General features: G+C 46.0%; 1 protein-coding gene across 1 annotated transcript in view; it reads right to left on the minus strand.

Annotated features, from left to right (window-relative positions):
• Nucleotides 1–16,752, minus strand: part of LAMB3 (laminin subunit beta 3) — a 160,809-nt gene that overhangs the window by 34,600 nt on the left and 109,457 nt on the right. Inside the window, exons 3-5 of the mRNA XM_023198322.3 lie at nt 4,567–4,851; nt 3,099–3,163; nt 2,147–2,301 (exon numbers count right to left, since the gene is read on the minus strand). Of these exons, the coding sequence (XP_023054090.2) occupies nt 2,147–2,301; nt 3,099–3,126 (183 nt within the window). The 5' untranslated portion in view covers nt 3,127–3,163; nt 4,567–4,851. The remainder of the gene's footprint in view (nt 1–2,146; nt 2,302–3,098; nt 3,164–4,566; nt 4,852–16,752) is intronic.

Below are 16,752 nucleotides of genomic sequence, written 5' to 3' on the forward strand. Positions count from 1 at the left end.
CCAGCACATACCCAAACCCTCCCAATAGCTCACAGGGAAAACAAGAGCCACTTCATGGGGTGTTGTAAGAATTATTTGAGATAATTTACATAAAACTCTTAGTATGATGCCTAGGACACATGTGATATGCTTAACTAATTATAATTGCCATTAGTATTATTTAATAACAAAACAAACTTAAAAACTGACATTAGAACTCAACAGAATTAAAACCTGAATTTCTGATTCTTATCATGCAGCCACCAATGCATCCAGAGAGGGTTCAGGGTACATCTGTCCAGAGAATGAAAAGGGAGTCTCTATGCCTTTAGTATCTATCTTCATTGCTGGAACCCATGGCCTTTGAGAAGGGTAGCCATGTAGTAGTGAGGGGAAGAGAAATGAAACAAGACAGAGAGGTGGAAAATGGGGGAGAGATGCTGATTGTCAGCAGTCGGCTCATTGCCAAGGAATGCTGAGGAAAAGAAGGGACCCTAAAGACCATCTCATCTAATACTCACATACAGAAAAGGACAGCAAGGCTTAGACAGGGGTAATCTCTTGCCCAAGGTCACACCTCAAGTCAGTGGCAGACCTGAAACTACACTACACTCAAGATGATACTCCCTGCCATCCTCTACTCTTTCCAAAAGGCTAGATAAATTTATTCCCCCTTAGAAAAAAAAACAAGAAAGAGACAGTGCTTTTCAACTTTCACAGCAGAAAAATAGCTGAGATTTATCCATCCCCAGGGTTGCAAAAGTCTAGACTTCTGTTTTATAAGCACCCTGTTTTGCTTTCAAGGGGCTACTTAGGAGCAACGAAGACAGTTGGCTTCCCAGGGCATCAGAGAGGCAGAGGGGAGGTCAGTGTGAAACCAAAAGCCCCAGGCCTGGAGGAGGAGAGACTTTCTGGATGGGGCTGGGATTGAGGGTACATCCCAACATAGGGGCCTCTGACCTCTCCTTGCCTCCCCTCCTAAAATGCAAGTCAGCCTGAGAAAGGAAATTGGCAGAGGTCTCCCTGAAATTTTTAGACATGGGCTTGTAATTTGGAGGAAACAGCCAAAATCACTCTGTTGCCTAAAAAGCTCAATACTGCCAGGTCCCCTGATGCTCATGGAGTAATCTAGACCTACAGGGAGTGCTGGCTAGAAATGGCCATCTTACCCAACCCTGTCAAATGGGCTTCCCCACATCCAAGTGGGTGAGATGCAGAAACCACAGCCATCTCTGCTCAGTATCTCCAGTCATTTCCCTATACCATGTGTAACTAAAATAGCCAAGATAACACAGGGACTAGAAGGGCAGTGAGGCCCAGAGGCTGTATCACATACCACCTTCTACAGCCCAGAAGACAAGGGCAGCCTGGAAAGGGGAAACCACAGATAACCCAGGTCTCTTTCCCCAAAGGCTGCAGCAACTCAGGACAAATCACTCCCTTATCCATTCCCTTGTTCAAGCAAAATGGCCGAATGAGGCAGCTGGTAGACAAGAAAACACTGAGCAATTTCAACTTTGGTAAAGAAAGATTCCACCCTGTTGAGGGCAAACAAAAAGAAAACCAAAGTTCCTACAAAAAAAGACCCAGAGACAATGTAGAAGAAAAATACAACAGCTGTTTATAAAAGCCATGCCTAACAGGTAATGTTAGTCATAGCTCAAAGCGTTGTGTTTCTGGATTTGATCCAACTTACACCTGAGCCTCTGACCCTGCTGGAGAAGCTCAAGTCACTTCCTCATCTATCTCACTGACTGTGGCAGAGCTCAGTTCCTGACATGGCAAGAACACAGTTTGGCCCAGCACCAAATAACACATGAGGCTCTATACACCTAAATGGCCAGTGTTTGGCCTATTTGCCTATTCCCAAGACTTGAAAGACTATCCTGCCCATGCCCAAGGACTGAGAAAAGACTCCATGCCATCTCAGAGAGATAAGAGAGAAATGAGCTATTTAGTTAATTCTGAGTACATTTCCTCTCGCCCAACTAACAGGTAAATTTCTTAGAGGCAAGGATCTGGCCTTATACTTTTACTGCACTCCCCAGTCCGCGTAGCGCACGGGGCTTGGCCTACACCAAGTACATTCTAAGTATTCAGTGGACAAATGGCAGCTCACATATCCCTTCCATCCCGCTTTCCTCCAGTCCTGGGAAGTAGGGCCTACCTCACCATGCTGGGTGCAGTAGGTCTCAGGCTTGGTCAGTCCACATGTAGATGAAGCTCGGAGAAACCGGGTCCTCCCAACAAGCAGGTCCCCGACAGGTGGATAGCAGGCCCCACGGGAGCAGGCTTGCTGGGCATGCAGGAGGCCAGGTAAGGCTGAAATCACAGGGATGTGTGATGGTGCAGTCCAGAAAGAGAGGGACCTCGCTGGCCACCCCCAGTGTCCTTCAGGGAAGCTGACATTAGCAAGATTATATCCTCTCCCTCACTCAAACTTCCACTCGCTGCTGGTGGTAATAATTGCAGTATTGATACTGTTAGATTTTAAAAGTTGATTTTGTATTCTATAACTCAAAACTTGAAAAGGAGAAGAGGAGAAACACTGGCAACCAAAAACCATAGATAACCCTAAAATATGGCTTTTAGAACCAGACTGCAGACATTGACTCAGCCATCATGACAAGCTCTGTGGCTCTTTCCACCTGCGTTGTGGCCTCTGTGAGCAGCCCAGAGGAGGGCTGACTGCTGAGCCATTGGAGGAACATTCAGAAAGGCCTGCGTTCATTCTGCTCCTTTATCTTCAAAGCTGCCCCAGCCACACTTGTGAGTGCACAGCTACAATTCACTGGAAAACAGGAACTTAAGCCACAATGGCTTTGGAACGAGTTTGAGAAAGGATGGGAAACTGTGGAGAACACTCAGGAAACCACAAACCACCCTCGGGTAAGAATAAGAAGACATTTGGGAGCCTTTCCAGAGTGGCAGAAGATCTTCTTCCCCAAAGGCCCAAAAAAATGGGGAAATCTCACAGGTGTCCCCAGTAGACAAGTATTCCCAACTGAAGAGACTACAGGTGACAGGTGATGCCCACACTTTGGTAAACTCTCCTCCTCCCGTGGCTGTCGCCTCCCTGCCATATAACAGGGCCTGGAAGGATGGGAAGGGGTACTTACCAAAACACAAGAGGAAGAGTGGTCTCATCTTCAGCCAATGGGGTGATCCCCAGAGAGGACCTTACCTAGGACAGAGCAAAGCAACCTGGGTACAACAGTGCAAACACCTAGAGCACACTAGCCCCTTTTCTTTTCTGTTTCTAGACTCAAGTTTTTTTCAGAAGTCTTTACCTAGGGTCCTGATCTAGAACACTTGGTGCAGCAGATACATTTGTAGCCAAAAGCTTGGAAAATGCTGGAGCTCTAGACCCTTGTCTCAAGTGGCATGTGACTCACAGGGTGCCCTGCAAAAATCCCATCCCCTCCCATACTCCAGCTTCCTCCTCTAAAATGGATGGGAAGGAGTGTGGACCCTGCCCTACCCCACGCAGCCATAAGGACAATGTGGGGAGCAGGAAAAGGCTGGACCCCTTGCAGGAGAAAAGCTGTAGGAAGGTCCAAGGCCTAGTTCCTGCCCCGAGAGGGCTGGCTTTTCTCAGGACCTAGACCAGCAGCCTCAACCCAGCCCAGCCCAAAGTGAATGAGTCAGAGTGGCTTACAGCCTGGAGGTAAGCCTTCTCCTGCCATGGGCATGGCCTCCAATACCATCCAGGGCCACTTAGAGTTTGAGGCTGTGTGCCCACAATTCTGGGCTAAGCAGGCAGCTGGGATGCAACAGGGAGAGATGTATGGCTGTCTTTAACAAGTGAGTGAGGATTTCATCTGAAAGGGAAGCAACCCAAGATGTCTTCAATGATGGGCTGGGGCTCGACAAGAGGGGTGGGGCTGGGAGGCCACAAAGCAGGGATTCTGAAGGAGGCTAGGGAAGGATGCTCGAAAGCCACTATGGGGTCCCAGAGGCAGGCTTGTCTTGTGGAAGCGTGCCCCACCCTCGCTCATGCAGTGACCCCCTCTGCCTTGAATTGGATGTTCACTCTGTTCCAATGACAGCCACAAACTCTTTTGGCTGGGGTGGAGGGCGGGGGGCTTGGCAAGGCAGGAGCAGAGGGGGAACTGAGGACATTCCTGCCATCTTTAAATTATAGATCCTAATGCTTCAAAATCATTCCTTCTAATCCCTCTCCTAAAAGAGTCATGGGCCCTGGGAGGGAACATGTGGCCTGAGGTCCCACAACTAATTGGCCTAAGAGAGACCCATCTTCTGACTTTCATCCAATACTTTCTCAGCTTTCCCACCCGACTGGAAATTCCCCTGGAAGTAGACATTCTGAGCCAGGCCAGCCCGCCCTTTTCACTTCTCTTTTGTGCTCAACCCCGGATCTGAACCTGCTTTCCTCTAAGCCACTGAGGCGCTTATCAAATGTGAAAAAGCAATCAAAACTGTAGCAGACATTTCAACCTAGCTCACCTGAGTGAGCTCCCAGGAAGAGGAATAAATCAGTTCCTGCAACCAGGCCCCAGGCACCCAGAGATACAGTTGTCCTCCCCCATCCGGCCCCCACCAGGCAGGTAAAGACAGGTAACGTACCTCACTGTGTGTTCTGCCGTTCTTTCTCCAGATCGCCTGAAAGCTCCTCTTGAATGTGGGGGTCTCCCCTCCTGGCTCCAGGTTTTTAAACAACAGCCTCACCTCTGGAGACTCCCTGGCTGGGTGTAGCCCCACCGCAGGGCGGGTCTTAGGAATCTGGCAGCCGTCACACCCATCTGTCGTCACTGCACCCCCACCTCCCAGGACAGGACTGGGCAAGTGGGTCGGTCGGTTGGTCCTAGAGGCCTTGCAGTAAGCTCCACAATGCCTGCCTCCCTGTGGGGGCTGCAAGGGGCACCACAAACAGCACCAGGCACATGTAAGTGATCATCAGAGACCAGGATTCATAGGGTGGGGAAGGGCCCTTGCATCTGTGCCAGGCAATGAACTCCACATTTTCCCAAGGCCAGCAGGGGTCAGCTTCTTCTTGTGACCTGGACCACCCCAGACAGAAGATCCGGCAGAGAACACAAAGATTAGGGCTTATATAGAGAGTTAAAGCCCCAGACATGTCACTGGGCTGGAAGGTGAGAAGACCCAAACATCCAGGACCCCGGAAAGTACCATTCCCCTCCCCAGTGGAAAAAAAAAAAAATGAAAAATCCCAGCTTCTTGGGGAATTTGGAGGATCCTCAAAAGGCAAGGTTCATCAGGAAGGATTCAAAGCTCAACTCATCCAAGGAAAGCTTAAGAGAAATGAGCAGAGTAACTCTAAATGCCTCCCCACCAGCTCCTTCCACAGAGTTGGCAGGGAGCCCTGGGACAGGTAACTGCCTGTGAGTCACTCCTCCCACCTGTGGGGAGGGTTAGTCTCCTAGCCCCTCCCTCCCTGGGCAGGAATGCCCGCCTGGAGGGCCAGAAAACAGACCTGACCACAAGTGGTGGAAGGAAAGGCTGAAGCATAGCTAGACTGACAAAGTCAAAACAGACTTTCCCTGGCCTCCTGCCAGGCCTGAGAACACAGCTGCCTTTGTGGGCTCCTTGCTCAGGGCTCCTGGGCTTCCAGCCACTGTAAATGGATGTGGCAGGTCCAAATTGACAGGCTGGTCTCACAGGACACTCTTTACTCCAGGTTAGGGTCGGAGGACTTTTAGGGAAACCTGGAGGGCCACCCAGTCCATATCTTGGCCCTAGAGAGCCTGCACTGGCACCGTTTTGGAATGCTAGGACCTCAAAGTTGCTATTTAAAGAAGCTTCTTAACTACCTATTCCCCTTCGTCAGTGTCTCCTAAACAGAAAGTTCTCTACCATTGGAGGGTTATGTCCAAGAAATTGGCTTGAAGATCCTTAAGGGGGAAATGTAGAATTTTGTGGATTAAATTGGGCATTTCTAACCCTCAGATTCTAATTTAGCATTAAGTTCAGGTAGGCAGAAGAAACAGTGTAATTAGCAAAGTGGGCAGTAAGTTGTTGATGTAAGTTGATGCATAATTGATATTCCAATAAATGTTAGAGTCTTGCCCCCTGTAAGCACTCCAGTGAAACCTAGCTCAACTCAGCGAGTAAGGGTCAGTAGAAGCAGTGTCTCTTCAACATAAAGAGACCTCCCTCAAGTCCCCCACAGAGAAACGTCACCTCAGACACTGACACGCCTGTGTTTTCAGTTCTCCCACCTGGTGGTCTCTTTCTCTCCACTTCCCCAACTCCCTGACCTCAGAGCTCTCAGGAAACTTCCGCCCTCTGCCCATCACCAGAGAATGTGACAAAGAACTCATTAATAATTAACTCAGCAGAAGAGAGCACGGTGTTGCAATCCCAGATCCTCAGAGGAGACAAGGCAGGGCAGGTGTGCGGTGGGCCTCACCATGAGCAGCTGGGGCTCCTTAAATCCACCCCCTCCCTTTATCTGAGGCCATGAGCCCAGGTAAATACACATTCGGTGTCTCAGACTTCACAGGCTTGGGCAGGTCCTGGAGTGGTTTGGCTTCGCAGGAGGGACATGCCAATTGCTGTGGTTGGCTCTCCCCCACACTCCTGGCAAAGTCCAGGAAGCTGTTTATGCAGACAGCCAAGAGCAGCCCAGCTAGCCTCACTCCTGAGGGACACTGATCATTTCCAAGGGGGATCCAGTCTCCTGAGAACTCTAGGGCTCCAGGCACAAGCTTTGGAACTTCAGAACCCAATTTGTTCAGTCAGGTAGCCTAAAATAGAGCCTGAGGCCAGATCAGGGTCCAGCTAAGATTAAAAGGGTGTGGTACTGTGGCTTGAGCCCCTCAGCATCCTCTGTGTGCACACCTTTCCTCTCTCCCTGCACCCATCCTCCTACATCAGAGCACTCATCTGCCCTAGAGCCTTGGCTTATTAGAATGTGTGCTCAGGAAAGTGGCTAGTGAAGTCATCCCAGACTTCAGTGTCTCAAACCTCATCACTCCATCAGCAAATTTGGTCAGCTCCCCCTTCCGATAATAATCAGAATCTACTTCTGCCCTCCTGGCCTAAGCCTCTCTTCCTGGGACGTCTGCAACAGCCTCCTCACTGATATATGGTCAAGTCCCAACACAACAGGTTACATATCCCCAACTCAGAATCCTCACATGCCCCTATCCCACGCAAGTCCAAGGCCAGAGCTTTTTCAGAGTCTAGGGGTCCTACACCACCTTCCTCCCATTACTCTTCCCCTCTACTACAATGGCCTCTATTCCTATCTTAGCTGAGGCTTAGGGCTTTGGCTCCAGCTGCTTCTGCTGCCTGGAATGCTATTGTCCCTGGATATCTACAAAGCTAACTCTCCGACCTCTTTCAAAGTCTTTGTTCAGATCCTAACTTCTCAATGAGGCCTACCCTAAACGCACTATTAAAATTACAGCCAACTTCCCTGCCCCATCCCTGTCCCCCATCCTAGCACTCCTAACCCCACCTACCCTATATTTTGGTGAGTTATTTATTTACTTATTTGATAGGGAGGCATCACTTACCAGCTTCTAACCAACTATATAATTTATCTACTTATATTTATTTTCTGTCTCTTCCTAACTAGAATGTAATATCCAAGAAGGCAGAGATTTATATCTTATTCCTCAATACTTGTGGAATGAATGGATCCACACTAAAGTACAAACAATTGATATAGTTCAATGCATTCCCTGTGCCTTTTGTATAGTTGCATTCTCAGAGGGGACAATCCAGGCTTTGGGCACTGGGATGGATTACTAATAGTGGAAATCCATGTGTCAGCCAGAGTGCGGAGGTCTGTTTTGAGGCACCTATCTCCAATTACAGAAATGTCACCATATTGACAGAGGCAGGCTCCTTCTTTTCCTGCTTCTCAGTCATTCCTGGCAATGTCTCTGACAGGGTGTGGGGGTGGCATTAGAAGTTACTGTCTCTATTATCCATCTGTCAGGTTCAAACCATCCAAGTTTTTAGGAAGATCAGCCAAGATCTGATCAATCAGAGGTCAAGGGATAGGAAACAAAGGAAGGAGGAAAGGAGGAAGAAAAGGAGAGAGAAGAGATTCAGGGGGCATAAGAGAACCTGGTCCAGGCTGTGACTCTCAGGTGTTGGAGGAAGGGGCACCAGGTGACTCAAATGCAGGCCACACCTGAATACAGTGAATCATGGCTGAGTCCTTGTCTATGGGACAGAGTGGACTCCAGGAATGGCCCTGGGGATTTGCCATGTGACTAAAGCTGGCATTGCCCTGCACTACAACACAACTGCTCAGCTGTCCAGACAACTGGTCATACTCTTCTCTGTGCTTCCCCAGGAACCAGGGAGAGAAAGTGGGCCTGGTATGTTACGGAGGCACAGATAGGAGCCCAGCCTTAGGAGGGGGGAGGCTAAGCAGGACAGAAGCCACCTGTCATGAGTGACTCTTTCATAGCCCTTCTCCTCTTCCCAGCCTCACCTATTCAACCTGAATGTTCACCCAGTGGAAAACTGTGCATACAGCTTGAGCCCAAGGGCTGGGAGCAATCAGGCAACTGGCCTAAAATCACTACAGCTGACGTCTGCTGAGTGCTCGCAGTGCCCAGGCACTGTTCTGAGCCCTTTGCATGTATCCATTCACTTAATACCCACCACAGCTCTGTGGGGATAGAAAATTGTCTTTATCTTGCAGAAAAGAAAATGAGGCACATTTTTGATATCTTGGTCTCGGCTAGTAACCGGGGATTTGAGCCCAGGCCATTTTGCTCCAGCATGCATATTCTTAACCATTACACAGGGCCAAAGATGAGCCATATTGCCTGAACTCCCAGAGTCCACCCTGGCTAATCCTTGGCCAGAGTCCACTAGACTCTGGACCTCATGTCTCCCAATGTCTAAAAACTCCTCTTTGTTGGCTGGGCACGGTAGCTCACACCTGTATTCCAGCACTTTGGGAGGCCAAGGCGGTTGGATAACTTGAGGTCAGGAGTTCAAAACCAGCCTGGCCAACATGATGTAACCCCATCTCTACTAAAAATACAAAAATTAGCTGGGCATGGTGGTGGGTGCCTATGATCCCAGCTACTCGAAAGGCTGAGGCAGAGGTGGAGTTTGCAGCGAGCCGAGATTGGGCCACTGCACTCCTACCTGGGTGACAGAGTGAGACCCTGTCTTAAAACAACAACAACAAAAACCCTCCTCTTTGTGCCCTTGTTTCAACCCTTGGAGCACTGATACTGTCTAGGGGCTCCACAAGTGACACTGATGCTGTAGAGACATCTAGAACAAACCCCACCAGGTGCTGCCTCCTTATTTGTTTTCCATATTGACAACCTCTCTTGTATGGGCACAGATGGAGAAGGTGCTGGCCTCCATTTCTTCCATCTCAGAGCCTCCAGCACATACCAGCAGAGTTTCCTCCCTCATACCAACAGGGGTGGGTCTGACTAAGGACAGGAGCATGCCAGGAGGCGTGGGAAGACAGAAGGTGACGGCAACATTGCAGTGAGCTGACAAGGTGAAGCAGAGGGCGTGATGAGAGGATGACACAACTTCCCCTTTGCCAAAGGAAGGAGATCCCCTGCCCTGAGGTCAAGAGCCTGGGCCACCTCACAGGCTGCAGCTCCTTCTGCTCTGTCTCCCAGTGTGCCCTCCAAATGGCCCAGCCCTCCTGAGGGATACAGCCCAGTGCAGCCTGCAGCCTGGTGGAGTCATATGGTAGCTCATGGCTGACTGATTCCCAGAGAACAGAGAATAATCTTTTCATTCTTACCACCTCCATCCCCTCCCATATTTCCCAACATTACTCTGGCAGACAGGCTGGCCCATCACTATGCCCCCTCCTCTAACCCCAATCACCTCTGTCTCTATTCTGTGATTCTATTTGGTCATTGACCTCTAGGGATTAGGTTATTGGGCTCTAAGTCCAACCTCTGTGACCTTTGGGTAGATTTGCCGTGTGTAGTTGGCCATGTGGCCATGGCCCAGCCTCCGTGAGGAGGAGAGAGATATACACCTGTCTGAAGGAGAACCTAGCCACGTGGCATGGTGGGTCTGACAGGTTGGGAGCTTCTTGGGAAGGAGGGAAAGCAATGGCTGAGAGTGAGCTGGGGATTTTGTGTCCTGAAATCTCCTCTTGAAGCTCTCACAGGGCTGCCCCACATGACTTTCAAATTCTAAATATGATCCCTGAAAAGGCTACTAGACAGACAAACTAGGCATCCTAATGTTTAAATTGGCATTTGAGGGCTGAGTATGGAGAAATAAACACCTTGTGGTTTGATGGGGAAGAGAGAATGGGTGTGTCTGGCTTCTTGTCTGGAATCAATACCGCCTAAGCACTTTTAATCAGCACCTGCCCACAGCGCCTGTGGCTACACCGGGGTGTGTGTATGGACTTGACGTAGCTCTGCTCCGCTACTCAGTAGAATTATAAACTTGGGCAAGATCCTCTCTAAACCTCAGTTTCATTATTTATAATTAAAGGTATTGGATTCGAATGGTTCTTACTCAGGCTGCCACTCAGAATTACCTGGAGAACAGAACATATCATAAACCAAGACCAGGCCTCACCCAGAGAATTATTCACTGGCAGACCGGCAGAGACATATGTTTTTCAAACCCCATAGGTAATTCTAATGGGCAGCCAGGGTTGGGAAACACTGAAGCCCCCTCCAGCTCTAGGATGCTATGCCCTCAGGATGGGGTGGTGCAGACAGTTGTTAAAAGCCTAGACTTGAGAGAGAGTTGAAGGCTCAAGTCCTGGTTCTGCACTATCTGTGTGACTTTGGAGAGCTCATATAATCTCCAATAGTCCCATTCCTGCAATGGGAATAATGACAAATCTACCTCGTGGATCCTGTGAAGATTAAAGGGAACATGTATTATTGTCAGCAAACTGCCTGGCTAGGGCCATGCTCTACATGGTGTGTGCCTCACACACAGGTATTGGGGGCTATGATCAGCAGTCTTTGCAGCTGATAACACAGAGCAACTAACACTCCCATCCAGATGGCTCATAAGTCACTCACTGGGCAATGAGCAGGCTTGGGCCGTTCCTCTCCTCCTCCTCCAGGGAAGCCCCAGGCCCCAAACTAAGCATCTGTGCTTTGCACATTCCACCCTATTCTTTAGGAGCTGTAAACTCCCCAGTAGCCATGACCTGGACCAGAAAGAAAGAGAAGACCCCCAGGGGGACCAGTCAGAGCTAAGCTCCTGGGAGTAGGAGGATGCTTCCAGCCTTGCTGGATAGGGAAAGACAAAGGGTGTGAGGGCAGGGAGTGTTTACAAACACAGAGCACAGAGGACAGAGGGGCAAGTATCAGCTAATGGACTTATTGTTTTATGGCCTTCAAGAGTTAGTAAAACCAGAGTCCAACATCTGATTAAAAAAAGAAAGAAAGAAAAAAAAAAAAGAGTCAAAGCTAGTCTGGACAGCAGGTTTGCAACTGAACTCAGGATAATCTCCAGGAAGTCTGATGGCAGTAGAGAAAAGGCAATTCTTCTCCCGGGGCCCCTGCCTTCACCTATCAGACAAGGGTGATGACTCTTTACTCAATTTAATTCTTTCCCTTTCAAACAGAATTAAAAACTGCCCCCTTCCGATCTAAATATCGAAAAAAGATTTTTATAACTTTGGAAAATGTTTAGGAGGTACTACTAGCTGGCAGAAAAAAGGAAAACAAATGTACCCCAAATCTACTTCACTCTAAAGAAAAAAGTACTCAGAAAATAAATAAAATGTTACCATTTCTCCTCCCTTTCTATTTCTCTGTGTGCTCTCTTCTTCCACAATGAGCATATTTTACTAGAATAATCAGTGACAGTAAGGTAAAAAGATATAGAGTGAGAAGAGTAAATCTTGTTCACTACAAGTGATCTTTGATTAGTCGTTCCTTTCTCTGCTCCCTCCTTGACCTGAATGCCCTTTCACTAAACCCACTGACTTCCTGAGAGTAGACTGTGTATGTTTTCTGAATCATTGCAGATTTTGTAAGATAGGGTTTTCCGTGTTTAAGAAGTATTGCTTCTTGAGGCAGGATTTGTTATGCCAAGAGAGCACTTAGCACAGTTCCTCAATAAATGCTGTGGGAGGAAGGAAAGAAGACAGGAAGGGAGGGAGGACTGAACACATGAGTAACTACCAGCACCTTATTTTCCTGCTTCCTAACTGCTTCTATATATTAGAACAAACCAAAAAGAAAGAACCAGAGTTAATTCTCATTTATCAATATTTTGGGAGAAAGAAGTAAGGATAACTAAAATTACTACTCTCATCCAAATTTGCTTCTCCCATGGATATCTCCCAGGATGATGCTGATTTTGATTTTTCCCATTGCTCACTCAGGACTCTGTACACCCAGCAGCTCATATTGTTCAAGAATAAATGTGTATATATGCCCAAGATTGTGATGTTATGTCTCTATGTCATATTTGTGCACTGTCTCCAACAAAAGACCATGACTCATTGTAGGTAGGATTGCCAAATAAAAGAATCCCAGTTAAAACTGGATCTCGAAATACTTTGCTGGTGGAAGTAGGTTCCAAATATTGCATAGGGAATACTTATACTAAAATATGTATTGTTTACCAGAAATTTTACTGGGATTTCTGTCTTTTTATTTGCCAGATCTGGCAACCTAACTCGCAGTAAGGGAGGAGACCACCCCTCATATTGTCTTATGTCCAATTTCTGCCTCCAAAGAAAGAAAAAGTAAAAACTAAAAGGCAGAAATGAAATCCACAAGCAGACAGTCTGGTGCCACACCCTGGGCCCCGTAGTTAAAGATCGACCCCTGACCTAACCAGTTATGTTATCTAGAGATTCCAGACATTGTATGCAAAAGCATTGTAAAAATCCCTGTCCTGTTCTGTTTTGTTCTGATTACCAGTGCATGCAGACCCCAGTCATGTACCCCCTGCTTGCTCAATTGATCACAACCGTCTCACGTGGACCCCCTTAGAGTTGTGAGCCCTTAAAAGGGACAGGAATTGCCCACTCAGGGAGCTCAGCTCTTGAGACAAGAGTCTTGCCAATGCTCCCGGCCGAATAAAGCCCTTCCTTTTTTAACTCGGTGTCTGAATAGTTTTGTCTGTGGCTCGTCCTGCTACATTTCTTGGTTCCCTGACCAGGAAGCGAGGTGACTGGTGGATGGTTGAGGCAGCTCCTTAGGCAGCTTAAGTCTGCCTTGTGGCACATCCCTGCGGTGGACTCCAACCAGCCCAAGCGACGCAGATCCTGAGAGCGCACCTGGGTAGGCATTTGCCCCGGTGGGACGCCTCACCAGAGCAGTGTGTGGCAGGCCCCTGTGGAGGATCAACACAGTGACTGATCACCAAGAAGGAACTGGTACTTGGAGTCTGGGCATCTGAAACTTGGTAAGACTAGTCTTTGGAACTTGCCTACTCCGTTTGAGTGTAAGCATGGCCTGATCACCCACAGCATGCCTTTATCGGCACTTTGGTTTGGTTTTCGGTTTGGTTTTGACTTGGTTTGAATTGCCTGACAGGACTGGTCTTGGGAATTTGCCTACTCCATTTGAGTGGAAGCATGGCCTGATCACCCACGGAGTGCCTGTACTGGCACTTTGGTTTTTGTTTTTGACTTGACTTGGATTGCTTGATACTTTGGTTTTGTTTTTGACTTGACTTGGATTTCTGGATACTCTGATTTTGGTTTTGATTTTGGTTTGGTGTAAACTGCCAAAGTGTGTGTGTGCCCTTTTTACCCATTCTTTGTTTTGTGGTGTGAGCGTGGTGTTTTGTCTCAAAGAAGCATAAGTCAGGCACAAATAAGCCCACTCTACTAGGAACTATGTTGAAAATTTTCAAAAAAGCATTTAAAGGAGACTATGGAGTACTATAACACCAGGAAAACTTAAAACTTTGTGTAAAATAGACTGGCCAGCATTGGAGGTAGGTTGGCCATCAGAAGGAAGCCTGGACAGGTCCCTTGTTTCAAAGGTATGGCACAAGGTAACCTGTAACGCCAGGGCACCCAGACCAGTTCCCGTACATAGATGCTTGGTTACAGCTGGTTTTAGCGCTCTCCACAGTGGTTGAGAGAACTGCAGCATAAGTGAGGCAGAGAGAGAGAGAGAGACAGAGAGGAGAGAGAGAGAGGCAGAGAGGAGAAAGAGAGAAGCAGAGAGAGGAAGAGACAGAGGCAAAAGGAAAGTCAAAGAGAGAAATAAAGAGAGAAAGAGAGATATATACAAGTAGTTTAAGAAAAAAAAAGTGTACCCGATTCCTTTAAAAGCCAAGGTAAATTTAAAACCTGTAATTGATAATTGAAGGTATTCTCCATAACCCTATAACACTCCAATACCACTTTGTTGTCAGTGTAAACAAGGGCATATCCTGAAAGCACTGAGGCCTTCCTATCAAAAATCCTTAACCCAGTAACCCGCAGATGGCCCAAGTGCATTCAATCTGTAGTGGCAACTGCTTTGCTAACAGAAAAAAAAAGTAAAAAAATAACTTTCAGAGGAAACCTCATTGTGAGCACACCTCACTAATTCAGTTCAGAACTATCCTAAATCAAAAAAGCAAAAAAGTAGCTTACTAACTCAAAAATCTTAAAGTATGCGGCTATTCTGTTAGAAAAAAAAATCTGTACCAATTCTAAGTTAATTTAGACAAAACAAGGTCTAATTAATAGCAAAGGATAGGCTGGGCGTGGTGGCTCATGCCTGTAACCCCAACACTTCGGCAGGCCGAGGCAGGCTGATCACGAGGTCAGGAGATTGAGACCATCCTGGTTAACATGGGGAAACCCTGTCTCTACTAAAAATACAAAAAAATTAGCCAGGCACGATGGTGGGTGCCTGTAGTCACAGCTGCTGGGAGGCTGAGGAAGGAGAATGGCGTGAACCCGGGAGGCAGAGCTCACAGTGAGCCGAGATCGTGCCACTGCATTCCAGCCTGGGAAACAGAGCAAGACTCCATCTCAAAAAAAAAAAAAAAAAAAAAATGAAAAAAAAATACAAAGTATAATTAAAATCCCAAACTTACAAGGTTTTCAACAAAAGTAAAGTTTGCTAAAAGTTAACAGTGTAACATGTATTATACTAACTTCTATTCTTGTGGCCTTAGTCTAGTCCACAGACATAAAAGAAATTTGCTTTGAAAAAGAATGGTTATCATCTTCAAAAAAAAAAAAAAGGAAAAAGGGGGGGATGGAATTTATGTAAAAAGAGTATTATATGGTAAATTCTTGTCCTGAAATAAATTAACTGGTTGTTTAAAGAAAGAAATATTTGTAATAAATCAGAAAGTTGAAGCATGTCGAAGAATTGCCTGCAAAAGTTGTGAAAGAGAAAAATGTTATTAAAATAAAAGAATGTATGCAAGAAATATTGTATAATTTAAAAGTAACTAGGCCTCCTGAATGTAAAACTTAAAACAAACAAACAAAAAAAGCAAAAAAAAAAAAAAAAAAAAAAAACCAGTTTATGTGCAAGGTGTATAAGGAAAGTAAAATATACTTTTGGTAAAAGAATTATAAGGAGGCATGAGAATATACATTTTTACCTACATTAAAAGGTTAAAAATATGTATATTTTGTTTTAAAGGTTTAGTCAAGTTTTAAAATGTTAATTGGAAAGAAAATTCTGAGTATAAACATTGGCTAAAGTTAAAGAGATTATCATCCAGTTTTTCTATAAACTGGACATTAAAATATAAAAGCATAGCAGGTTTTTCTTAAAGCACCAACCTGCTCTTTAGCAAAAATTATAAAAGGTTAAAGAGTCTATAAAATCTTACCTTATGGTCAAACATTACAAATTGGATAAATATGTCTATAAGGTTTTATTAAAATTAGGTTTAACATTAATAACACACTAATATAAAGGTAAAATTTAGCTTATCTGGTATAAAAATCATACAAAAAGCATTGTTAAATGTAAAATGGTATTTGGCTTTCTTTGGTTTAAAAACTAATAAAAACAGGTGCTAAAGGAAATCTCTGAGTAAAAAGGCACTAAGGACTATAAAGTCCATTGCCAAGGTCCCCACATTTAAAACAAAAGTTCAATTTCTTAAAAATTATATACTTGGTTTATCTTCCACTTTCCTTTCCCTCAAAAACTGAAAGTCTTTTAGCACATGAACCACGCCTAGAAATTCCAGTAAACCAGCACTAGCCTGAAGATCACGTTCTCATCAAAGGGTGGAAAGAAGAAAAACTCAAGCCAGCCTGGGAAGGACCCTACCTTGTGCTGCTAACCACCAAGACTGCTGTTCGTACAGCAAAAAAAGGATGACCCGAGTCAAGAAAACATCACCCCCTCCAGAGTTGTGGGCCATAGTCCCAGGGAAAAACCCTACCAAACTAAAGCTAGGAAAAATTTAAGTCTTTTCATCTATTCTATTACTCTTTCTTCTTTCCTTGTTCTATTGCTGACCATCTAGTTATTAACATAACCAAGTCAATTTCGCCTCAAATTATGCTTGCCTTGTTGTACCCTGTGGAGACTTGCCAAGTCAAAGACAGCTTTCTACTTCAGAAAAGTACTCTGTCTCTCCTGACTGTCCTCAGACTGGGCATTAGTAAAGTAGGACCATTTAATCCGGGGAGATTTCAGTAAAGACCCCAGTGCCAATCTGGAGTTTTGCCCCCAACGTAGAGCTTTTATGCCGTAGTTGGTCCAACATTCTATGGACCACTAAAGAGCAAGGATGAACTGCTCCAACTGGTTTTTATAATTTCCTAAAATCATATATTCTTTTTACTAGAGGATCATAGAAGTTAAAGACTTAAAACAAACTTTAGCAATTAAGACAGGATACCAAGATGCAAATGCCTGGTTAAAATGG

Source organism: Piliocolobus tephrosceles, chromosome 1, assembly GCF_002776525.5.
Source record: "Piliocolobus tephrosceles isolate RC106 chromosome 1, ASM277652v3, whole genome shotgun sequence".
Lineage (NCBI taxonomy): Eukaryota > Metazoa > Chordata > Mammalia > Primates > Cercopithecidae > Piliocolobus > Piliocolobus tephrosceles.